General features: G+C 44.9%; 1 protein-coding gene across 2 annotated transcripts in view; it reads right to left on the reverse strand.

The window, feature by feature from the left end:
- Positions 1-1,073: 1,073 nt before the first annotated feature.
- The window catches only part of LOC144504669 (repressor of RNA polymerase III transcription MAF1 homolog), a 50,014-nt gene continuing 25,173 nt past the window's right edge, over positions 1,074-25,914 (reverse strand). For both annotated transcript variants that reach the window (XM_078230371.1, XM_078230380.1), the window contains exons 3-8: positions 18,955-19,083; positions 16,862-17,030; positions 15,421-15,542; positions 8,547-8,666; positions 4,266-4,391; positions 1,074-1,960 (exon numbers count right to left, since the gene is read on the reverse strand). In XM_078230371.1, coding sequence (XP_078086497.1) covers positions 1,939-1,960; positions 4,266-4,391; positions 8,547-8,666; positions 15,421-15,542; positions 16,862-17,030; positions 18,955-19,083 — 688 coding nt within the window. In that variant the 3' untranslated portion in view covers positions 1,074-1,938. The remainder of the gene's footprint in view (positions 1,961-4,265; positions 4,392-8,546; positions 8,667-15,420; positions 15,543-16,861; positions 17,031-18,954; positions 19,084-25,914) is intronic.

A 25,914-nucleotide genomic window follows, 5' to 3' on the forward strand; every position in this document is an offset into this window, starting at 1 on the left:
CTTTTGAATCAATTCACTTTGTAATGTAATGCGATGGATACAGGTATACCTGGATATGCCATGGGAGATACAATCCGACTCCCACCCACATGGTTCAACCCACCAACTGTGAATCTTTAGAATTTCCATCCCAGAGGATTGTGGATGCTTCATCATATATTCAAAGCGGAGTTGGACGTAATTTTAAACTCAGAACGACAGGGTATGGGGAATGGGTGGGAAATTGGAGTTGATGTCAGCCATGTTTGTATTGAATGACAGAGCGGGCTCGAGAGGCTGTACAGTACAATCCACTCTGATCTGTGTTCTTACACCGCCCTCTACTGCAATGGATTTGTTGAAAAGACCACTCAAAAATGGAATACCATTTCAGATAGGGAGGGAGGGCAGTGTATCCAGAACAAGCAAGTTTCTATTTAAAACTAGACTAATAGAAATCTGTGTCCCCCCCAAATGGTGAAAGTGGAAATAAATGAAACTTAAGTCTCTGCTGCCCATACTGCCCCCATCCAGAACAGCAGAATATGCCAAATTCAAAGATAGTGCATTTTCCCTCTGTCCTTCTATCCTGTAACTCCACCCTCACTGTATTGCAATAATGAAGTCAGATGACTGTTACAATTAACTTGCATTATACCCAGTCAAATGGACTGCAAACTGGATTATGCAACACATCTGGGCATTGGGCACACTAGAGGCTGGGAAAGCTAGGGAACTCAAATTGGTGCATCCTTAAGGCGTGACAACAAGACGATGGTAAAACACCATGAGTGTAACAAGATTCTGATCAGGCGAACAGCCCAATATTAAGGGCTGCCTCACAGTCTCATCCCATCACTGCTGCCCAGTTCCAATTGAAGAAAGCAGGAAATTGGGACTCACTTTGCAAGTGGTCCAAATCCATTTTGAATTGGTTCACCTGTTGACTAATGGAAACACTTGCTCATCCCCTGCATGAGAGGTCAAGCTTCAATACAGGTTACACGACCTCAACTGCAACTGTCATCCTTCTTTCAAAACCAAAGTTATGCCTTCATTGTCACAAAAATAAAAATTATACATGAGCAATATACTCAATGTACAATTGTACAATTTATTTTTATAAACCAAAAAATTAACTCTAAAAACAGCTTCTCAGGATGAGACATGAGGGCTCTGCCACGTTGCAAGCTCCGATTTAGAACCAGAATGGAGGCATAGCAAAAATCAAATCTTCACTTAGCCTGCTGAATAAGGAAAGCCTGAGAGGTTTTATCTCCCTTCTAAATGGGGCAAGGGAGGGTTATAAAGAGCTTCACAGAGGGCACAAACACTCAAAGCAAAACAAGGTGAAGATTAATAGTTGTTCTTGGAGGTGTGAAACCTGATCTAGTCTGTTGCAATCAGCCATCTACAGACCAGCTAAAAACCAGTAGCACGGACCACCAGGTGCTCAGAGGTGGGGGGGGTGCTTTGTGGGATCTGCCAGAAGTTGATGGTACGTTGATTTTCAGTTGTGTCCCAAAAAAGGTCAAATCCTTGACAACAGCTGAGATCTTGAGTGCAAAGCTGACCCTGATCCATGGAATACACTGATGTGTTCATACTTTCTGCTTGCAGAAGACAAGAGCTTGTTCACTTGGCTTCCTAAACATGCTGCACAACATATATAACAAGAAATGAATGTCAGCAATGGAGTCAAAAGAACAGGTACATCCACTCTGGTAATCCTGGGTCAAGGGACTGGAAGCAGTCATTTTCAAACCAAAGGCCTCCTGATAGTTCCTGGTGCAATCCTCTCGGAACTAGGAGTCTGCTAACAGGTGTGCACCAAAGTCAAAATAAAAGTTTCAATGCCTGAGATTTAAAATGAGGGAAGTGTTGGTCTTTCAGCTTCACACAACTGCAGTCTGGAGGCGAGGGGAAGCAGACATGAAGGATGGATGATGTTCTCACTGTTTAGACACACACGGCCTGGTACCTGAGGAAAGAAAAAAGGTTCACGCACATTAATCAACATTTGTTGTAAAAAAAAAATCCAAATGCTCCGCTCCCCTTAACAATTATCTCCATCTTAGAAGGTGCTGGCTCCTTGCTAAGGTACAGGTATACAAACACTGATTCCTTTCTGGATCTTATCCAGAATAAGAGCCAGATAACAAACTTTGGAATTTAAGTTTAAGTGGTATTAGAATTAGGCTCACATTAACACTGCAGTGAAGTTACTGTGAAAATCCCCTAGTCGCCACACTCCGGTGCCTGTTCAGGTACACTGAGGGAGAATTTAGCATAGCCAATGCATCTAACCCCATGTCTTTCGGACTGTGGGAGGAAGCCAGAATACCCGGAGGAAACCCACGCAGACACAGGGAGAACGTGCAGACTCTGCACAGACAGTGAATCAAGCGGGAATTGAACCCGGATCCCTGGTGCTGAGAGGCAGCAGCGCTAACCACTGTGCTGGCCACACATGTGGAGATGCCGGCATTGGACTGGGGTAAACACGGTAAGAGTTTTAACAACACCGGGTTAAAGTCCAACAGGTTCATTTGGTAGCACATGCCATTAGCCAAAAATCCGAAAGCTAATGACATTTGCTACCAAATAAACCTGTTGGACTTTAACCTGGTGTTGTTAAAACTCTTATTGGCCACACATGGCAGGAATGGGAGTTTGAAAGTTCATGCAGGATTAAATATGACACCAAGGTTGTGATCCTGGCTCAATCTCAGTCTGTTGCCAAGGGAAGGATGGAGTTTGGAGCAAGACTAAAAACTTGTTTCTCCGATATTTAATGGGAGATATTTCTGCCCAGGCAGTGTTGGATGTCAGATAAGCCGCCTGATAATTTAGTGACAGTGGAGGCAGTGAGAGAGAGAGATGGTGGTGACAGAGCTGGGTGTCACCAGCTTACACATGAAAACTAATGCTGTGGCTTTGGATGATGTTACCAAGAGGCAGCTTGTAGATGAGAAACTAGAGGGAGCCGAGGATTGGTCCTGGGATGACACCGAGGTCAATGTACAAAAGCCGGAAGAGAAACCATTGCGAGTGACTTTCTGGCTGTGATTGGATAGATAAGAATGGATCCAGGAGAAAGCAATCCCACCCAGCTAGACAACAGTGGAAAGGCTTTGGAAGATGATGTTGTGGTCAAATTGTGCCAAAGGCTGCAAGGACATCGAGGAAAAGAGGAAGAGGAAGAGTCCACATTGGTCACAGTCACACAGGATTTAGAAAAGGAGAGGGGAAGAACAGCTTCCAATATCAGCTAACACTGGGGCCAGGAATGGAAGATGGTGGACCAGCAGTTTAGTGGGAATAGGGAAGAGGCTGTGAATTTCATGGACAAGCAGAGCTTGGAGAGGGCCAGGAGGAAGTGGAAAAGAAACTAGGGAAAGATGCAAGTTCAAGGTGAGGGAAAGAGTAGGGAAAAGTAGAGAAGTTTGGCGTCCCTGCTTTTGTACACAATCCCTCTGTTTATATATCCCATATGCTTACAGCCATTCTCTGTCCCTGGACATCTTCAGACCTGGCATTTAGTCTATATTACCTCTATCCTTCGTCACCTCAGTTCTGTATTAAACTCCAGCTCTGCCCTGTTGCAGGCGATTTGTATCATCCTCACCATCTCTGTTAACATGACAGATGACCTTTGGGCTCCTTTTTAACAGTCATTCTATTCTCAATCCCTCTTGGTCAATCTTAGTTATGGAAAGAAGAGGAGGATTGAGGGACCTAGATAGAGCAGCTAGGCAGAGCGGGCTCAATAACCCAGGGATACACAAAGTAATTAGCAGAAAGATTAGAGGGGAGATGGAGTATATTTTCCACACAGTGTGGTGGGGCCTGGAAAGTATTACCTAAAAACAGTGGTGGGCAGAAACCTTCATGCCATTTAACAATACTTCGATTAACACTTGCATGCTGTAATCTACAGGGCTACGGTCGAGCTGGATTTCTGTGACTGGCAGACATCCTGAACCAAATGCTGTCCTTTTACACCATAAATATTGTATGTTTCTATATTTGTCAAAGCTCAGACTGACCAGTCAGCAGGATACAGTTTTGACCCTGTCTGGGTTTAGTTAGCTAAATCACTCAAGATATATGAGTGTAGGAACTCTAATCAGTATGACCAGCACGAGGTTAGGTCAGGTAGGGGAAGTTAGCAAGGGGCCTACTGTCTCCTGGAAAGCAGAGTGGGCGGGGGAAGTCTGCTCAGTGTGAATGTTCAACAGTGTAAAATAAATCAGCTTCCCGTTAGACACCTCAATTTGACAAACCTGGTCTCTTCAATAGCTTCTGCTTCCTCATCTTCATCTTCTTCATCCTGACTAAAGAGGACTTCGTCTTCCAGATCCATGTCAAAGTTGTTGCTGATCTCAGTGCCTTGACTGTACAAATAGCCACTGGATACCAAAGGGGAGAGAGAGTTAGATGGAGTATACAAGATAAACTTCAAGTTGGGCAAGTGATCCTGCTCCAATTCTCGTCCGCTCATTTTCTGCAGTGCTCAGAGCAACAGAGGCAAGGTGCTAGTGAAGTACTTCATTATTATAACAAAGGTGTACTTTGTTACCCTAGTACAGGGACGCTCAAACTATTGCAACTCGGATTGGTGTGAGGAGTGGCCGGGGGTTGGGGGGTGGAATGCAAAGCTGAAGAATGACAGCATGTGATCTTTCTGAAATACAATGCCCTATTGCGCGTGTACACACAAAATCGATGCAGCGTGAGAAAAGTGTTATTCCAAGCCTTCTCTATTCCTGCTTCAGAAAGGAATTGACCTTTGGGATTGGTGCTTCAGACCCAGAGGTTTAAGAAGCTCGACACCATCCAGGACAAAGCAGACCCGCTTGATCGGCACCCCATCCACAAACATCCACTCCCTCCACCACCAACACACAGAGGCAGCCGTGTGTACCATCTACAAGATGCACTGCAGCAACCCAAGGCTCCTTAGGCAGCACCTTCCAAACCCACGACAACTTCCATCTAGAAGGACAAGAGCAGCAGATACCTGGGAACACCCCGATCTGGAGATTCCCCTCCAAGTCACTCACTATCACATCACCGTTGCTTCACTGTCGCAGGGTCAAAATCATGGAACCCCTTCCACGGAGACTGTAGCAGTTCATGAAGGCAGCTCACCACCACCTCCAAGGGAAATTAGGGATGGGCAATAAATGCTGGCCTAGCCAGTGACTCCCCTTCCCATGAGGGAATTTAAAAAGCATATATTGGTCTCAGGGTACAAGGAATGTAGAGAGGCAGTGGGAAAGTGGAGTTGAAATCCAAGATCCTTCCTTAAATAAGGAGACCGAAACTGTATACAGTCTGAGATGTGGTCTCATCAATGTCCTGCATAACTGAACTATAACATCCTTACTTATGTTGAATTCCTCTCGTAATAAAGGTTAGCATTCCATTATCCTTCCTGGTACCTGCATGCTAATATGGAACGTAACAGCGCAGTACAGGCCCTTCGGCCCTCGGTGTTGCACCGACCAGTGAAACCAATCTAAAGCCCATCTAACCTACACTATTCCAATATCATCCATATGTTTATCCAATGACATTTAAATGCCCTTAATGTTGGCGAGTCCACTACTGTTGCAGGCAGGGCATTCCACACCCTTACTACTCTGAGTAAAGAACCTACCTCTGACATCTGTCCTATATCACCCCTCAATTTAAAGCTATGTCCCCTCATGCTAGCCATCACCATCCGAGGAAAGAGGCTCTCACTGTCCACCCTATCTAATCCTCTGATCATCTTATATGCCTCTATTAAGTCACCTCTTAACCTTCTTCTCTCTAACGAAAACAGCCTCAAGTCCCTCAGCCTTTCCTCATAAGACCTTCCCACCATACCAGGCAACATCCTGGTAAATCTCCTCTGCACCCTTTCCAATGCTTCCACATCCTTCCTATAATGCAGCGACCAGAACTGTACGCAATACTCCAAGTGCGGCCGCACCAGAGTTTTGTACAGCTGCAACATGACCTCATGGCTCCAAAACTCAATCCCTCTACCAATAAAAGCTAACACTCCATACACCTTAACAACCCTATCAACCTGGGTCCCAACTTTCAGGGATCTATGCACATGGACACCGAGATCTCTTTGCTCATCCACACTACCAAGTATCTTACCACTAGCCCAGTACTCTGTATTCCTGGTACTCCTTCCAAAGTGAATCACCCCTCACTTTTCCGCATTAAACTCCATTTGCCACCTCTCAGCCCAGTTCTGCAGCTTATCTATGTCCCTCTGTAACCCGCAACATCCTTCCGCACTGTCCACAACTCCACCGACTTTGTGACATATGCTCAAGAACACCTCCAGCCTTGTGCAGGATTCCCAGGTGCAGTCATTCTCCGTTTAAAGTAACACTTTTTATTCTTCTTCTTGCCAAAGCGTACTTCACATTTTCCAAATTATACTTCATCTGCCAGATCTGTGCCCAGTCACTCAACCTAGCTATATTTATCTGCAATGTACTTGGTCCTCTTCAGAATGTATGTCCCTACCGACCCTCGTCTCATCTGCAAATTTAGCTACCATGCCTTTGCTCCCCTCATTCAAGCCAATCCTTTACTTGCCTAAATCACAGTCCCCCCCCCCCCCCCCAAAACCATTGACTAGGGGTAGCACAGTGGCAAGCATTGCTGCCGCACAGCGTCAGGGACCTGGGTTCAATTCCCAGCTTGGGTCACTGTGGAGTTTGCATTTTCTCCGTGTCTGTGTGGGTTTCCTCTGGGTGCTCCGGTTTCCTCCCACAGTCCAAAGAGGTGCAGGTCAGATTGGCTGGCCTTGCTAAATTGCCCCTTAGTGTCAGGGGGATTAGCAGGGCAAATAAGGAGAGTTACGGGGATAGGGCCTGGATGGGATTGTGGTTGGTGCAAACTTGATGGGCCCAACGGCACCCTTCTGCAGTGTAGGGATTCTATGACTAAATCAAGACCCCATCCAAAGTGCTGTGACTGCCTCTGGGTACAAAGCAGCCAGGTAACTTTTCCCTCCCCAATGTGCCGCAGAGTCTGCAGTTCAGCCTCCAGTTCGATTTCTGAGACAAAGCTCCTCCAGCTACAAACACTTACTGCAAATGTGTTTTACCCTACAGCACACTGGCACCCAGCTCCGAGATGCTGGAGCCCGGACACATCACCAGTCCTGCCATCCTTAATGTGTTTAATTACATTATTCACTAATATTGTTTTTTAATATCTATTTTTTAAATTAACTTTACCAATTTGTCTATTATTTCAAACCTCAGGAATGAAATAGACGAACCACTTGTCAGATACTCAGCTCCTGTAATAAAGAAACCAATTCCTACAGATCAAGAAAAACAATCAAAGACCTCCTTCACCAAACTCCCCACTCACCCAACTCAGATTTGCACTCCATTTCCTCAGCTACACACTCCATTTGCCAAAAAGAACCATTTATGCCTGGTACCCAGCCAATCTTCTATCCATGCCATACCCTCATGCCATGAACTCAGAACAAGAACAAAGAACAGTACAGCACAGGAACAGGCCCTTCGGCCCTCCAAGCCTGCACCAATCATGATGCCTGCCTAAACTAAAACCATACGCACTTGGAATCTGTAACCTTCCATTCCCATCCTATTCATCTATTCATCCAGTTACCCCTTAAATGCCGCTAAGATACCTGTTCCCACCACCTCCCTGGACAGCGCATTCCAGACATTCACCACCCTTTATGTAAAAAAACCTGCTTCGCACATCTCCTCTAAACTTTTCTCCACGCACCTTAAATCTATGTCCCCTAGTACTTGACTTTTCTACCCTAGGAAAGAACATCTGACTATCCACTCTGTCCATGCCACTCAATTTTGTAAACCTCTATCAGGTCACCCTTCAACCTCCGTCATTCCAGTGAGAACAAACCGAGTTTATCCAACCTCTCCTCATAGCTAATACCCTCCAGACCAGACAACATCCTAGTAAACCTCTTCTGTACCCTCTCCAAAAAGTCTCCACATCCTTCTGGTAGTGTGGCGACCAGAACTGTGCACAGTATTCTAAATGAGGCCTCACTACTGTACAGCTGCAGCATGACCTGCCAATTTTTATACTCAATGCCCTTTATTTAACCTTTGTTTCAGCGACTGCACCCTTATTGCCACCAGACACAGCAGACCATCAGTTGTCATTAAGCATCTCAAGTTTCATTTTCAAATTTCACTCGAGAACCAACCTCCGAGATATTTGACATGAAGCTTCACAATATGCTCTGAATCTTTGCGTTAATGGACTCCCATTTAAGAGACCACAGGACTGCCACATCGAAGACCAAAGAGACTGAAGTGTCTGCAATTCCTAAAAAAATGCACAATTTGTATGTTTGTGCATGGTGCGTTAATTCAGGGCAAGTGAGTGATAAATAACTTTTGGTTTAAACTTACAAGAGCTTGCTGCTGAATTATTTAATTGAAATATGGACTCCAAGAGTAAGAGACACCCTTTTCCAAATAGGACACACTGATCACTCGCAATAAGAGCACTTTGACAATATTAAATACAAATCTCACCTGACTGAACGGCACGTGAAGAACACTATCCTTTTCAGCTTCTTGTTGTAGAAGAAATAGTTAAAAGACCAAAGACTACCCTCCTCACCATACGGGTCAGAGTCCAGATCTGGATTGTAGCTGAAAGGAAGTAAATCCACACACCATTTTTTAAAAAAATCACTTAATAAACTGACTTGCATGAAAAGAAATGACGACCAAGCCTATGGCTGAAGTTCACTACAGTGAGGGTCATTACATCTTGCATTTTAAATGTGTCTCACACACATCATCTACATATTCAAAGAGCCCAGATCTACATATTACAGCATTCGCTTTCATCCCGAAGACTGACTTTATTAGGATAGGTACATTGTCCCTGCCCATCCTGTGTTGGATGTAGAGGACCAGAAAGATCCACTTGGCTGGCTCCAGGGTTTGGAAGATAGAATCACACAGTGCAGGTGGTCATGCAGCCCATTGAGTCAGCATCAACCACAGTCCCACCCAAGGCCCCATACCCATCACCGCTTGCATTTACCCTCGCTAGTTTAGCATGGCCAGCCCACCTAACCCACACATGTTTGGACTGTTGGAGGAAACCAGAGCACCTGGACAAAACCTACACAGACACAGCAAGAACATGCAAACTCCACACAGTGACCCAAGCCAGGAATTGAACCCGGGTCCCATAAGAACATAAGAAATAGGAGCAGGATTAGGCCATCTAGCCCCTCGAGCCTGCCCCGCCATTCAATAAGATCATGGCTGATCTGAAGTGGATCAGTTCCACTTACCCGCCTGATCCCTATAACCCCTAATTCCCTTACCGATCAGGAATCCATCTATCCGTGATTTAAACATATTCAACGAGGTAGCCTCCACCACTTCAGTGGGCAGAGAATTCCAGAGATTCACCACCCTCTGAGAGAAGAAGTTCCTCCTCAACTCTGTCCTAAACTGACCCCCCTTTATTTTGAGGCTGCGCCCTCTAGTTCTAGCTTTCTTTCTAAGTGGAAAGAATCTCTCCACCTCTACCCTATCCAGCCCCTTCATTATCTTATAGGTCTCTATAAGATCCCCCCTCAGCCTTCTAAATTCCAATGAGTACAAACCCAATCTGCTCAGTCTCTCCTCATAATCAACACCCCTCATCTCTGGTATCAACCTGGTGAACCTTCTCTGTACTCCCTCCAAGGCCAATATATCCTTCCGCAAATAAGGGGACCAATACTGCACACAGTATTCCAGCTGCGGCCTCACCAATGCCCTGTACAGATGCAGCAAGACATCTCTGCTTTTATATTCTATCCCCCTTGCGATATAGGCCAACATCCCATTTGCCTTCATCACCTGCAAACTGGGTTTTTGCATCGCATGCACAAGGACCCCCAGGTCTCTTTGCACAGTAGCATGTTGTAATTTTTTTCCATTTAGATAATAACCCAATTTGCTATTTCCTCCAAAGTGAATAACCTCGCATTTGTTAACGTTATATTCCATCTGCCAGATCCTCGCCCACTCACTCAACCTGTCCAAATCTCTCTGCAGACCTTCTACGCCCTCCACACGATTCACTTTTCCACTTATCTTTGTGTCGTCTGCAAACTTTGTTACCCTACACTCAGTCCCCTCCTCCAGATCGTCTATATAAATGGTAAATAGTTGAGGCCCCAGTACCGATCCCTGCAGCACGCCACTAGTTACCATCTGCCAACCAGAAAAGCACCCATTTATTCCGGCTCTCTGCTTCCTGTCGGATAGCCAATCCCCAATCCACGCTAACACCCTACCCCCAACTCCGTGTGACCCAATCTTCTTCAGCAACCTTTTGTGAGGCACCTTGTCAAACACCTTTTGGAAATCCAAAAACACTGCATCCACCGGTTCCCCTCCGTCAACCGCACTAGTCACATCTTCATAAAAATCCAACAAGTTCGTCAAGCACGACTTTCCCCTCATGAATCCATGCTGCGTCTGCTTAATCGAACCATTCTTATCCAGATGGCCTGCTATTTCTTCTTTAATGATGGATTCCAGCATTTTCCCAACTACAGACGTTAAGCTAACCGGCCTGTAGTTACCCGCCTTTTGTCTATTTCCTTTTTTAAACAGCGGCGTAACATTAGCCGTTTTCCAATCCGCCGGCACTACCCCAGAATCCAACGAATTTTGATAAATAACCACTAACGCATCCACTATTACCTCTGACATTTCTTTCAGTACCCTGGGATGCATTCCATCCGGGCCCGGGGACTTGTCCACCTTCAGTCCCGTTAGTCTACCAAGCACTGCCTCCCTGGTAACATTAATTGTATCGCGTACCTCTCCTTCTACCAACCCTCTATCGTTAATATTCGGTAAACTATTTGTGTCTTCCACCGTGAAGACCGACACAAAAAACTTAAAGTTTCAGCCATTTCCTCATTTCCCACTATTAAATCCCCCCTCTCGTCCTCCAAGGGTCCAACATTCACTCTTGCCACTCTATTCCTTTTTATATATTTGTAAAAGCTTTTCCTATCATTTTTTATATTTAGAGCTAGCCTAGCTTCATAACCTATCTTTCCTTTCTTTATTGCTTTCTTAGTCGTTCTTTGTTGTTTCTTAAAGTTTTCCCAATCTTCCGATTCTCCACTATTTTTGGCCACTCTGTACGCATCGGTCTTTAATTTAATACTCTCCTTAATTTCCTTCGTTATCCACGGCTGGTTATCCTTTTTCTTAGTCCTTTTTTATCACCGGAATATATTGTTGCTGAGTACTGAAAAGGATCTCCTTAAAAATCCTCCACTGTTCCTCAGCTGTCCTACCTACCAGTCTGCTCTCCCAGTCCACCTTAGCCAATTCAGCCCTCATCCTATCGTACTTCCCTCTGTTCAAACAGAGGACACTGGTATGGGACCCTACTTTCTCCTCTTCCATTTGTACCAGAAATTCAACCATATTGTTATCACTTGACCCAAGAGGGTCCTTCACAAGAACATCCTTAACTCTACCTACCTCGTTACACATTACCAGATCTAAGATAACTCGTTCCCTCGCCGGTTCTATAACATACTGTTCAAGGAAACTATCCCGACAGCATTCTAAGAACTCTTCCTCCATCCCACCCCTTCCAACTTGAGTCAGCCAATCAATATGAAGTCCCCCATGATTATTGCCGTTCCGTTTTTGCACGCATCCATTATTTGCTTGTTTATAGCCCTCCCCACCTCAACATTATTATTTGGGGGCCTATAGACCACGCCTACTAGTGTCTTTCTCCCCCTACTATTCCTTATCTCTACCCATAACGATTCCACGTTTTGTTCCTTAGAGCCTATGTCACCCCTCACTACTACCCTGATATTATCTTTTATTAACAGCTACCCCACCACCTTTTCCTTCCTGTCCATTCTTCCCAAATGCCTGATACCCCTGGATATTCAGCTCCCAGTCCTGGTCTCCCTGCAGCCACGTTTCTGTAATGGCCACTAGATCATACCCATTTGTGCTGATTTGCACCATCAACTCATTAACTTTGTTCCGAATGCTTCGTGCATTCAGGCAAAGTGTCTTTATTCCAGCTTTTATCTGGACCCGATTTGATGAAATGCTATCAACCTCTCCCTCGCCCTCTACTCCTTTAACTACTTGAATGCCCTCATTCACTTGCACTCGCTCCCTCTCCTCTACCATTGACTTCGTAATTCCTCTTACCTCTGCACCCTCCCCCCCATAAATTAGTTTAAAAGCCCTATCTACAGCCCTAGTGATACGATTCGCTAGGACTCTGGTCCCAGCACGGTTCAAACGGAGACCATCCCATCTATACAGGTCCCATCTGCCCAAATACTGGTGCCAATGCCCCATGAATTTGAACCCATTCCTCCCACACCAATCCTTGAGCCACGCATTAGTCTCCTTAATCCTATTAACCCTGCGCCAATTTGCGTGTGGCTCAGGTAGTAATCCAGAGATTACCACCTTGTTGGTTCTGCTTTTTAATTTGTTCCCTAGCTCTTTGTACTCCCTCTGCAGATCCTTAGTTCCCGTTTTGTCTATGTCATTGGCACCTACATGGACCACGACAACTGGATTTTCACCCTCCCACTCCAGATTCCTCTGCAGCTCAGATGATACATCCTGGACCCGAGCACCAGGCAGGCAACACGACCTATGGTATTCCTTATCCTGGTCACAGAGAACAGTGTCTACACTATCCCCAATTACTACTACATTTCTCTTTGATTTCTCCGTTGCAGCAGCACCCTGCACCCTGGTACTGCCGACAGTTTTCTCGTCCTTCTCGCAGTCATTTTTCCCATCTACACTGGTGGCAAGAACCTCAAATCTGTTGCACAGATTTAAGGGCTGAGGTTCTTGGGACTTTACCTCCTGCAATCTGCCCGCCTTCTTCCCCCCCACTGCCCGCCTTCTTCCCCCCCACTGCCCGCCTTCTTCCCCCCCACTGCCCGCCTTCTTCCCCCCCACTGCCCGCCTTCTTCCCCCCCACTGCCCGCCTTCTTCCCCCCCACTGCCCGCCTCACCCGCAGCCACTCCCTGTTGTCCCTGACCCCCAGCTAAGTTAGTCAGTCTAAGGGGCGTAACTTTCTCTTTATACACATTATCCAGATAGCTCTCCCCTTCCCTGATAAGCCTCAGTGTCTGTAGCTCAGAGTCCAGTTCATCTACCTTGAGCTGGAGATCCTCCAGCAACCAGCACTTACTGCAGACATGGTCCCTGGGGTCCACCTGCTCCCACATCATGCAGAAACAGCACATTACATATCCCTCCATACCAATTTACCTTGTATAAGTTAGTGTAATTTAAAAGTGAAACCCTACCCTGCCTCTGCCTGTCCTCACCGAAGCCCTGTGAGCCAAAGCCCTTACAGTTCACTCTGCTCCCCACTCACTACGCTGCCCGCTCCCGACGCTGCCCGCTCAAAAGTGCGGCCTGCTTTTAAACCCTCCAAAAACCTTCCCAGGCTTCTCCTGGACCTACTTCGTTTTGGAAAAAAAGCTCCGATTTTTAACACAAATTTAACTGAAAAATAAATAAATAAATCAAATGCAGAAACACACTCCCTTACCCTCAGCCTGCTCCTGTGGAACAATGAGCCTGGCGCTGTGAGGCAGCAGTGCTAACCACTGTGCCACCATGCCACCCAAAATCTCAATATAATTAATCCTTCCAGTAAAATACCAGGTTTTTAATCCAACTCAAATTTTCAGGTACAAACCAGCCCATAGTGTCCAAGCAATTCAGTCCAAACATCAGAAAACTGCAGAATTCAGCCCATTATCAAATATATCTTCTTGTAGAAGTGTGAAAGTTCTAAACAGGTTTTGCTGTTTATACCCTGTAACATCCGGAATACATCCTGATGGACAGCTAAAATAGAAAAAATACTGGAAACACACAGCCACTTTAGGGCACTCAAGTCACAGGCCTTAATTGAATTCTTATTTGCACAGGTCACTAGACAATGTCCAAGAGCATAAATCCTATTTTTCCCTCTCCCTAATTCAAATGCAATGTACCACTAGCTGTTAGAACCCAGATGCAAGGAGTGCACTCTGTCTCTCGTTCCACCATGCCACGGGTCACGACATATAAATGATTTTTTTCCAGGTAGTTACGCAGACAAATATGTGCTTTACCTCTTAACTTCAATAATCACTCAATGCCCAGGATAAATGTGACGACATTCACTTTGGACAGAGAAACAGAATGGCAGAGTATTATTTAAATGCTGATAGATTGGGAAATGATGTACAAACCGACCTGGGTGCCCGAGTACACAAGGCATTGAAAGCAAGAATGCAAGTAAAAGCAGTTAGGAAGGCAAATGGTATGTTGGTCTTCATTACAAGTGGCCTCGAGTAGAGGAGCAAGCATGTCTTCCTGCAACTTTACAGAGCCTTGGTGAGACCAAACCTAGAGTACATGTACAGATTCGGTCTCCTCTAAGAAAGGATACATTTGCCATCCAGGGAGTGCAGCCAACACTCACCAGACTGATTCCTGGGATGGTTGGATTGTCATACAAGGAGGGATTGGGTTGACTGGGCCTGTATTCACTGGAATTTAAAAGAATGAGGGGGGATCTCAATGTATAAAATTCTGACAGGGCTGGACAAACTGGATCAAGGATGTTGTTTCCTCTGGCTGGTGTGTCTAGAACAGCAGGTCAGTGTCTCAGGATACAGGGTAGCTGAGAGGAGATATGTCTTCACTCAGGGTGGCAAACCTGTGAAATTCTCTACCATGGAAGAATGTGGAAGCCAAGTTACTCAATACATAGGAGGAAATAGATTTCTCAACTCTAAAGGCATCAAGAGTACGCACGGGGTATGGAGTCGAGGCAGAGGATCAGCCATCATCATACTGATTAGCGGAACAGGCAGAAGGGCCAAATGGTCTACTAATTTTTTATTTTTCTTCAATAGACAACATTTATAGTTTTAGAAAAATCAGCCTGGTCGAGAAGGGCAAAGTTCGTTAACGTACAGTATGAAATATGCAAGGATAATTACATTAAAATGTCAGTTATGCTGCAGCTAATTTGCACAACACAAGACTCCACAAACAACAACAAGTTATGTTATTCTGTTTCTGGAGATGTTGGTTGAAGAAAAACGGTTGGATAGGTCACAAATTCTCCTGCTCCTCAAATAATGCAAGGTGCTTTTATATTCACTGGTCAGGTTAAGAGGGCTTCAGTTATTGTCACTCAATAGATGGGTACCTCTTACAATGCAAGTGCCAGCCTAGATTTGGTCAAGTACTCGAGTAGGGCTTGCATCCAAGACCTTCAGACAGGCACGACAGCTTCTAATTGAGCCAAGCTGAGGGAAAAGTAACAGGCATGTAAATGCCTGTGAAATGAATCCTTTTTCGTATTACCTGTAGATGTCACACTCTGACAGACAGATCTCTTCATCAACAGCATCCCAAAGTTGAGGCTTCAGTGTGTTAAACTCCTCTCCAACAGCTGAAAACAGGCTAGTGTTGACAGCATTCACCACCTAAACAAATTAAACAACATTATAACAGAGATACCTGTGGAACATTGAATGGATAGGGCAGATAATGGTTTAGCTAGTCACCATCAGGTCTCAGGGAGCCACACGGTAATCTAGGGTCCCGCTTTCATCTGTCAAATTGCTCTCTATTGCAGAATGTGCAAAGAGAACCACAGCTTCTTTCCTTTACTCCAAATCACTGTCTCAAACTCCATTCCTCAGCTTCAAGTGGAGTAGCTCTTCTGTCACTGACATTAAGACCATCCCAATCAGCTCCCCCGCCACTTCCCTCCCTTTTCCTAGCCCAATGCTTTAAACTTCCTCCAAGGTTTCACACCCCCTAGCCCAAAATTCACAAACTTTTGCTACTGCCCCTGGTGCACAAATCAAGGGATGAAAGAAAAAATGTCTTCAAACTGGGAAATCTGCCCATTGGATGCTGGAGATCTGTGATGGAAAAGCTCAGTGGGTCTGGAAGCATCTGTGGAGAGAAACAGAGTGATGTTGTGGTCCTGACTCTTCTTTGGATAGGCTCTGTAGTAGCAATATCGGACTCCCCCAGCTGAGTATTTCCAGCACTTGCTGTTTTTATTTTCAGATTGCCATGATCAGCAGTCTTGCTTTCATTTGAACTCCATCTCTTCTCCAGCAATTGCCTTGGGTCAAACCAAACTATTCACAACCTTGGTATTGACAAACTGTCAACCTGCAATCTGTGGCATGACTAAGACCATCCAGTTCCATCTCAATGTTACCCCACCTCAGCCCTCTGTTGCTGAAAGCCTGACATGATTATTCCAAAAGAACCCCCCCCCCCACCCTGTGACTCCAGAGCCACAGCAATGTAGTTGACTCTCAACTGCCCTCTGACCAAGGGCAACTAGGGATGGACAATAAATGCTGACCAGCCAGTGACGCCCTTGTCCCGCGAATGAATAAAAAAGGAAATTGAAAAGGAGAATAGATTTCTGCCAAGAAGAGCAGTCAGCAAGAAAATACTGTGTTATTGGACTGTTATGTTAGTCATGTTGCAGCAAAGACACAATACAACATTACAATACCATCAACTCCATAATCTTTACAGCTCCTTTACTCATTCCTGACAATAACGCTGCCTATTTCTGCTGCAGGGTAGTTCACTAATAACCAAAGCCACAGCTCAACACGGAGAAAACCATAACTTAGGTAAGACAAGAATCCTAGCTTAAAAAAGTCTCAATAAGTGCAATAGTAAACGGAAATATACCCCAAGCTACTACTCCTCTGGCTAATTTAATTTTCAAACCAACAGTCCCAGAATCAATTCGGTTATATTCACTTACCCAGTTCAAACTGGGCTCTTTGCTGAACTCATGGCTTTTAGCTGTGCTGAAGTCATAATCTGGGCGGAACGATGCATTGAGTGTAGCTATCAGGTAGAACAGTGTCTTGCGGCTACACTTGTCACAGAGCGGTCCCTCTCCTTCATCCCCACTTTGGCTCTTACTCAACCTAAAATCAAGGACAGACAGCAAGAGTTAGTTACTTTAAAAAAAGTTGTGGGCTCTTCACCTCTTCGGAGATGGAAATTAAGACACAAAATCAGAGTGGAATCAATAAAGAATCTCATTAGTGACAGACAGCATGGTTTTGTAAGAGGGAGGTCGTGCCTTACAAATTTGGTGGAGTTTTTTGAGGAAGTGACAAAGATGGTTGATGAAGGAAGGGCCATGGATGTCGTCTATATGGATTTCAGTAAGGCATTTGACAAAGTCCCACATGGCAGGTTGGTTAAGAAGGTTAAGGCTCATGGGATACAAGGAGAAGTGGCTAGATGGGTGGAGAACTGGCTTGGCCATAGGAGACAGAGGGTAGCAGTCAAAGGGTCTTTTTCCGGCTGGAGGTCTGTGACCAGTGGTGTTCCGCAGGGCTCTGTACTGGGGCCTCTGCTATTTGTGATATATATATACATATATATAAATGATTTGGAAGAAGGTGTAACTGGTGTTATCAGCAAGTTTGCGGATGACACGAAGATGGCTGGACTTGCGGATAGCAATGAACATTGTCAGACAATACAGCAGGATATAGATAGGCTGGAAAATTGGGCAGAGAAATGGCAGATGGAATTTAATCCGGATAAATGCGAAGTGATGCATTTTGGAAGAACTAATGTAGGGGGGAGTTATACAATAAATGGCAGAGCCATCAAGACTATAGAAACACAGAGGGACCTAGGTGTGCAAGTCCACAAATCCTTGAAGGTGGCAGCACAGGTGGAGAAGGTGGTGAAGGCGGCATATGGTATGCTTGCCTTTATAGGACAGGGTATAGAGTATAAAAGCTGGAGTCTGATGTTGCAGCTGTATAGAACGCTGGTTAGGCCACATTTGGAGTACTGCGTCCAGTTCTGGTCGCCGCACTACCAGAAGGACGTGGAGGCTTTAGAGAGAGTGCAGAGAAGGTTTACCAGGATGTTGCCTGGTATGGAGGGTCTTAGCTATGAGGAGAGATTGGGTAAACTGGGTTTGTTCTCCCTGGAAAGACGGAGAACGAGGGGAGACCTAATTGAGGTGTACAAAATTATGAAGGGTATAGATAGGGTGAACAGTGGGAAGCTTTTTCCCAGGTCGGAAGTGACGATCACGAGGGGTCATGGGCTCAAGGTGAGAGGGGCGAGGTATAACTCAGATATCAGAGGGACTTTTTTTTTTTTTACAGAGTGTGGTGGGGGCCTGGAATGCGCTGCCAAGTAGGGTGGTGGAGGCAGACACGCTGGCATCGTTTAAGACTTACCTGGATAGTCATATGACCATTCTGGGAATGGAGGGATACAAACGAACGGTCTAGTTGGACCAAGGAGCGGCACAGGCTTGGAGGGCCGAAGGGCCTGTTTCCTGTGCTGTACTGTTCTTTGTTCTTGCAATGAAGACCTCTATTGGAAGAGGTTGACTTTCAACCACCCTCTGAAATGGCCTTACCACTGCTGCCAGGGACCCCGGGTTCGATTCCCGGCTTGGTTCACTGTGTGTGGAGTTTGCACAGTCTCCCGTGTTTGCGTGGGTTTCCTCCGGATGCTCCGGTTTCCTCCCACAATCTGAAAGACGTGTTGGTTAGGTGCATTGACCCAAACAGGCGCCGGTGTGTGGTGACTAGGGGAATTTCACAGTAACTTCATTGCAGTGTTAATGTAACCCTTACTTGTGACTAATAAATAAAATTTACTTCAGCAAGCCACTCAGTTGTATCAATCACTACAAAGTCGTAGCATTTCAAGAAGACAGATCGCCACCACCTTCTCAAGGGCAACTAGGGATGGGCAATAAATGCTGGCCTAGCCAGTGATGCCCATGTCCTAGTAATGAATTTAAAAAAAGAAACTGGGTATTTTTTTTTTTTAAAAAGAGATTTCTCTCCAGAGCAAGGTTCTACTCACCTGTTTGGGCTAATTCCAGTCGTCTGAGGTGGGGAAAGGGCTTCCAGGACATGGGGCTGCCCGTCTTGACAGAACTGTTTAAACATCTGCTTGTCATCCCCTGCCATTTTGCAGGAATAGCTCTCTATCCTTTAGGGAAAGAGGAAAAATAGAGCTTGTTAATGTAAGAGTTCTTCATTTCTCTCCCTCTAATGTTGCTTTGCTTGCAGCCTATTCACTGAAATGTGCAGTTTTTTTTTGCATGGTATCTTAAAGGGATGAATTGGGTAACCTGTACAGACATGCAACACACAACTTAGAGCAAACAAAGAAAGCACTGACCAACACGTCTCAGCGAAAGTCACACTTGCCTCATTATCCTAGATTTATTTCCCAGCACATTCCCTCCCTCCAAAGAGCACCAGAACAGCAGTCAGCAGAATTTTGGGAAGGATAATGGAAATGTGTGTAAGTAATAAAATAGAATGATACCTGCAGCTTCTAAACAACATTAAAAATAGATCAACTCTGCTCAATTTCACCATTCTGCCAGGGCTCATATGGCAGCTAGCTTCCTTTCACAGCTCACCATGTAGAATATTGTTGGAGTTAAATATGTTTTTATTTCTAGTTAGCCAGCCTACTTAAATATAGTAGGCCACCCATCAAATTTGTTTTTGGGCATCACGGTGGCACAGTGGCTAGCACTGCTGCCTCACGGCGCCAGGGACCAGAGTTCAAACCCCAGCTTGGGTCACTGTCTGTGTGGAGTCTGCACGTTCTCCCCATGTGTTTCCTCCCGGTGCTCCGGTTTCCTCCCACAGTCCAAAAGATGCGCTGGTTAGGTGCATTGGCCATGCTAAATTCTCCCTCAGTGATTCTGAATAGGTGCTGATGTGTGGTGACTAGGGGTTTTCACAGTAACTTCAGTGCAGTGTTAATGCAAGCCTACTTGTGACACTAATAAATAAATACATATGACGAAGACAAATACACTGTAAAGGCAAGTGATAGTTCAAGCAGGATGCGGGAATGAAATTAAAAGGATATTCAGCAAGATGTTGCTTGGGCCAGAGAGTTTTAGTTATGAAGAGAGTTTGGATAGACTAGGATTGTTTTCCTTGGAGCAGAGGAGGGACATGATTGAGATGTATAAAGTTATGAGGGGCATAGACAGCAGACAGAAATAAATGTGTCAATTTTTCACTTTGAAACAAAGTTAAATTTACTTTAGCAGAAGTGGAAAACAGGGACTGTGGCACCATCACCGTCACATTGGACATCATTCAGGAGACTTTTCTCCCATCGTCTCATTGTTCATCTTCACAGTAAAAGATTTCATGTGGCAAATGACAAGATCCAGAGTTGGGCCCATCACTGGTTTAAATCAGTGTTGCAGCACATCATTGCTGTGGGGACATCTGTTCATAACCACTTTTCTGGGGAAGTCACTCTCTCCTAGAACATCGCTGTTGGATATGGAGAACCAGCCTGAACAGCAGGTCTTGCAGATTTGTCAAGGGATCCATTACTAGTGGTTCAATTTGAACTGAACCAATTGCTACTGAAACTGCCCAAACACAATTGTCAATAAGTGATTATAGATGGACTGCCAGCTGTCACTCATACCTTTTTTGTGTGTTGGGGGATGGGGGTGAAGAGAGAGAGAGAAAAAAAGAGCACGAGCGCACCACTTAACTGGAAAGGGACGCAGTTGAATCAACGCCATCTCCAAGTCATTTCAAGTCAACATTTCACATCACAACCCTCTCTCATACAGCTCCACTGACACTTATTATTGTCAGCAAAGGCAAGCAAATAGAAAAGGTTAATGGATTAAAACTTGGGAATTAACTGGACAGCAGGAGAATTAACATAATATTTATGTATAAAGTTATCACCGAGTTCTTTATGGAGAGGCTTTGAAAACAGAGGAAGGGGACACAGAGTTCCAGAGGACAGGACCAAATAGCCACCTTCTTAAACTGCTGCAAGTGATTTGCTACAGCAGTATAATTTATGCTATCTCAGGAGGTCAGAGCCTATAGTTGGATTGGACCCAAATATAGGCCAAACCTGGTCAGTTTGGCAGTTTTCCTTTGCTAAAGGACATTAAATCTGGTTACTTTTGCTGAAACTGTCTTTGTATAAATACAATAGACTTCAAACTGCTGTGATGGAACCTGAACTCGCGCGAAATCCCAGTCTGTTGCTCCATGCTGCTCAATTGGATAAAGAGCAGAGCTCAGCTGTGGAAATGGATGGTGTCTATGAATTATTGAAACTAAGGGTTAATTAACATCTACTCTTGCAGGAGAGACTGCAGCTTTCACATTTGCTGGCATCACATGTTGACTAAATACGGACAGGTTTATAAAACACAGATGTTGTTTTCAATCCAAAGTGCAAACTGTGCTATTTAACCCAAAACAGTGACAGACACCTGGCAGAAAGAACTGAACTGAAAGAACAAACTTCTGTCCTTTGGATGACTTTCACTTTTATGATGTTGCGGGTGGATGTAAAAGGATTTCTGCAGCCAGATTAAGCAGGGGTCACCAGGAGACAATGTAAACAGCTGGTATGGGTCCACGTAGTACAGGATCCTTCTACACTGAACAGAGTAAAACAAAACACTGATCCTCCTCTTCTCTCCTTTACACCCCTATTGTTTTGGAAGGTATATATTTAAAGATAGAGGATCAGGGTGGTGGTGAAAAAGAAACCAGTGTACAGGCAGAACAGCAGCTAAGAATCCTATATCAAATGCATTGTGCACGCCATGTACTTTTCATTTGTTAAGTGCTGTTTTAATTAACTTGAGGATTCTTCACGATATTCAAGTACATGCTACTCACTATCACCTTGACATATCCTCTGATTTGGCCCTATTAGTTTCCCTTGGGTCCCCAGTGTTAATGTGTTATCATACACATCATAGTGTTCTTGTTCCAATTGCCCAGCCAAGGTCTACTTTAGAATCAAAATCACCAGAATACAGTACCAGATTTTCAACTCTCAAATTACCCTTCGAGAGAAACAGCTCTCCAAAGAGAGGAGAAATAGATTTGCAATTATACCCTAATAACAGATTGAGAAGGTCAAAGTCAGTCTGGACACAGCAGGTCAAGAAGAGTATAGCGCAATGACGGATCAGTACATGAGGACAGGAGGGGGTCTCCTCTATTTGCCATAACAATAAATAATTTGCAGATGTTCACTTGCACAGGGAACACAGTAAGGAACCTGAAGATGTCCCCATGATGTTGGTGGGGAACAAATGAGATTTGTCTGAGTCCAGGCGCTTGTCAGCTGTAATTAGGACAGAAGCAGGCAAAGATCATATCAATTAATGACATTGCCATTGGATGTCCCTGTGCATTGCATTACACCTCTAATTCTTTGCAATATTTTGAACTTCCCCACATTGTATAACCCTAGCGGAATCAACCACATACAGGGCTTGTGAAAGTTGTGACCTAGAAACTAAATGTGGGCACAGTAGAAGCGCAAACATTCACTGAAGGTCATCCGGTATTAGTGCATGTTTATATCTTACCTTCCCCAACGTCCCTGCCAATAACACATGCACTGCAGCATTAGACCATTCCCATACTGGTGTGTCTTTTCAGCTTTCCAAAAACAGAATGTACAGCTGCATTAACAGCTGTACAAAGGGATCTGTGCAACTATAAATACAACACGAGAAGGAGACAGAATTTTACAAAAGCAGTCACAACATTTCACCTGAACTTGAGCCAACCCCGTTCTCCCTCAATTTTTATCGAATCCAAGCACTCCTTTGTACTGTCCAAAAGTGAAAATGCACCTTCTGTTTCCCTGCATCCCCATAGCAATCACATCAGGACTTCTCCCATCACCCGCCTCCTCACTCCAAATTCCAGACACAGATGTTGCTTTATCATCTATCTCTAGTTTGCAAGAAGGTGGCAGTCAGTCTGTCAACTTTATTGACCTGTTAGTAGTTTGATACAATAGTGTGTCTTAGTCAAGACAATTTTAGAATCAATGTTGATGAAAGACTGTGTAGTCTGGCCCTTTATATGGTCAACACGTTTCCTCCCCAAAGTGCATCAGGGAACCAGCGGCTTTTACAGCTTCATGGTCACTTGTAAATTATACTCGCTTTTTCTTTTAAACTCAAATTCATACGGGATGTTCTCTGAATTACTATTCCCTACACCCCAGCTGCTTTCCCTGTGTCCTACACCAGGGTTTTATCCCTGTACTAATAGATCGCTGAAAAAAAAAAGTAATCCAATGTCATTTTCTGACACAGAAGCACTGCTGTGGTTCTCAAAGAGTTAAAAGGTAGGATCTAAATAACCATAAGCAACAAGAGCAATCCACAGCAAAGTGGGCCAAGCAGAACTATAAACAAACGAGGGAGTCAAGGCAGCCAACTGGCACACCTTCACCCTGCAATCTGACTCTTCATCACTATTCATGCACGTCAATACTTCAGCACCTACTATTTTAATGCTGCAGTGATGGGATTAAAACAGCAACATATTAGATAAGGCCAAACATAAAGGGAAGCCAGGACTAGGGCCAGAGCTTTAATTCTGGCATTTGGCACAGTCCTCTGAACAAACACTCCCTGATCAGAGGGTGCAGCAAAAGGGAGGAAAGGGGACAGAATGTTCCTACTTTCTAGTTATGAGAATATACTCCTCAGCGGTGGCCTTACATAAATGTTGCAATCTATTTTTAAAATGCTCAGGCAAGTCAGACACTGGAGGAACACGCATCCCATTAGAAAGTAAACAGGACCATGAAACTGTTCAAAAGCTTTTGGAACTCGCTGCCGGGGGAGGTAGGGAAGCGGATATGATAGTGAGTTTTAAGAGGCCTCTGGACAAATACATGAATAGGATGGGAATAGAGGGATATGGTCCCTGGAAGGGTCGGGGGTTTTTAGTTCAGTCGGACAGCATGGTCGGTGCAGGCTTGGAGGGCCAAAGGGCCTGCTCCTGTGCTGTAATTTTCTTTGTTCTTGCAATCTGCCTTCTAAAACAGTTGCTCCAGGACCCAATCTCAATCTTGGCACAAAGAATACTAAAAGTGGAGAAGGGGGAGAGAAAACAGTACGAGGGAGGGAAGTTATCACTTAGGGTTAGGAAAATCAATTCTTCCTTCCCTCCCCCCATATTCTTATCCAGAATCCATAGAACATATCCACCAAGTGTTACTATCTGCCTCGAGAGCTTCTGCTGGCATGCTGTCTGGTCCAGCTGATTTGCCACATTGAGGAGATGGCTTTCCTGATGTGTTTCAGATGGTGGTTTATTGCTGATATGAAGTAGATTTTCTGAAGGTTGTATGTCAGCTGACTCAGTGGTGGAGTTCTGTTCAATACTGGCTGAAACGCTCTCCTGAGCTGATGCTTTACTGAGAGTGAGAAGTTTCCACCTAGGTCCCTAATCTGGGATTTTCCCTGTCTGAATTCTAATAGCTGTTTAGTTTCCCCCCTTCCCTCAATCAAGCTTTTTCATGCTACACAGAAACATAGAAGTTAGCAGTAGGCCATTTGGCCCTTCAAGTCTGTTCCACCATTCATTATCAAATTCAATAGCCTGGTCCCACCTTTCCTCCCTGCCACCATATCCATTGAGTCCCGAGCTATATCTAATGCATTCTTGAAATTGAAGTTTAAGTTTTTTTATTAGTGTCACAAGTAGGCTTACATTAACACTGCGATGAAGTTACTGAAAATCCCCTAGTCGCCACACTCAGGCACCTGTTCGGGTACACTGAGGGAGAACTGAACATTTTGGTGTCAATTACTTTGTGGTAGTGAATTCCACACATTCACCAGCCTCTGGGTGAAGAAATTTCTCCCACCTCAGTCCTTAACGGTTTACCCCTCAAACTCCCCCACCATCAGGAAAGTGCAGAAGGAGGCCATTCAGCCCAACAAGTCTACATCGATGCTCCTCCGATGGGGCAACTTACCCAGACCCACCTCCCTCACTCTATCCCTGTAACCCCACATATTTATGCTTTGCTGACCACTCCCTGAATACGTCCTTCCACCTTCAAAGATTAATGGTCTTCCAAAGACACACATCAACCACCAAGTTCCTCTGTTCTGCGCATTTTGGAACAGTCTATATGGTCTCTCCCTTTCCCTTCTCCCAAAATCCCATCTGCCACTTGGCTGCCTACACTGCAAGCCTGTGTTGTTGCAGTAGATCATCAGCCTCATCGTCACACCCCAGATGTGGCAAATTTGACTCAAAATCAAATATCCAAATTATTTGCATACATTCACAATTGTGGTCCAAGCTTTGACCCTTGGTGGGGCACCACTGTCCACCATTCCCACCGTACCACAAGTATCTTGTCCTCAAGTGACTTTTTAAAAAAATCTTTGACCCTCCTGTTCCACGAGCCACAACTTAGTTAAGCAGATTTGTCTGGTATGAGCGATGAGTTATCAATCATCCTGACTCACCTACAATCACATCCTGAACGGTGCCTACTGGAACAACTAGCAGTTCCACTGGCTAAACATTTACTCTGCAAAGTGCATTGCCATTGGACAAGGACATGACCCTGCATGCAAGTTTCTATAGGGTAAACCTGACTGACCTGCAAAGTGGTGGGGTGGGGGGGGGGGGGGGGGGTGGTTGGGGATGAGGTCAGCACAAAAAGGGATTCAGTGCATGCTTCAGAAACTCAGCATCTCTCAGACTGCTTTCTGCTGCCTTCTTGCAGAGAGAGAGAGTGTTGTACCAGAGTGGCTTAATCCAGAACTTAAATCCAATACCGAGCCTAATCAAAATGTAGAATATTCAAACAGCAACCGATACTGAAAACTGAAACAAGTGCCGGTTACTATCTGACTTGTGCAATCTGACCTCACCTGCCTCCGGCTCAAAGCAATGCTTCTATTTACGGAGCTCGCTTCTCTTAGCAACAAGGCTGTCTGACGTGTATGCAAATCAGCTGGCTCAG

Source organism: Mustelus asterias, chromosome 2, assembly GCF_964213995.1.
Source record: "Mustelus asterias chromosome 2, sMusAst1.hap1.1, whole genome shotgun sequence".
Lineage (NCBI taxonomy): Eukaryota > Metazoa > Chordata > Chondrichthyes > Carcharhiniformes > Triakidae > Mustelus > Mustelus asterias.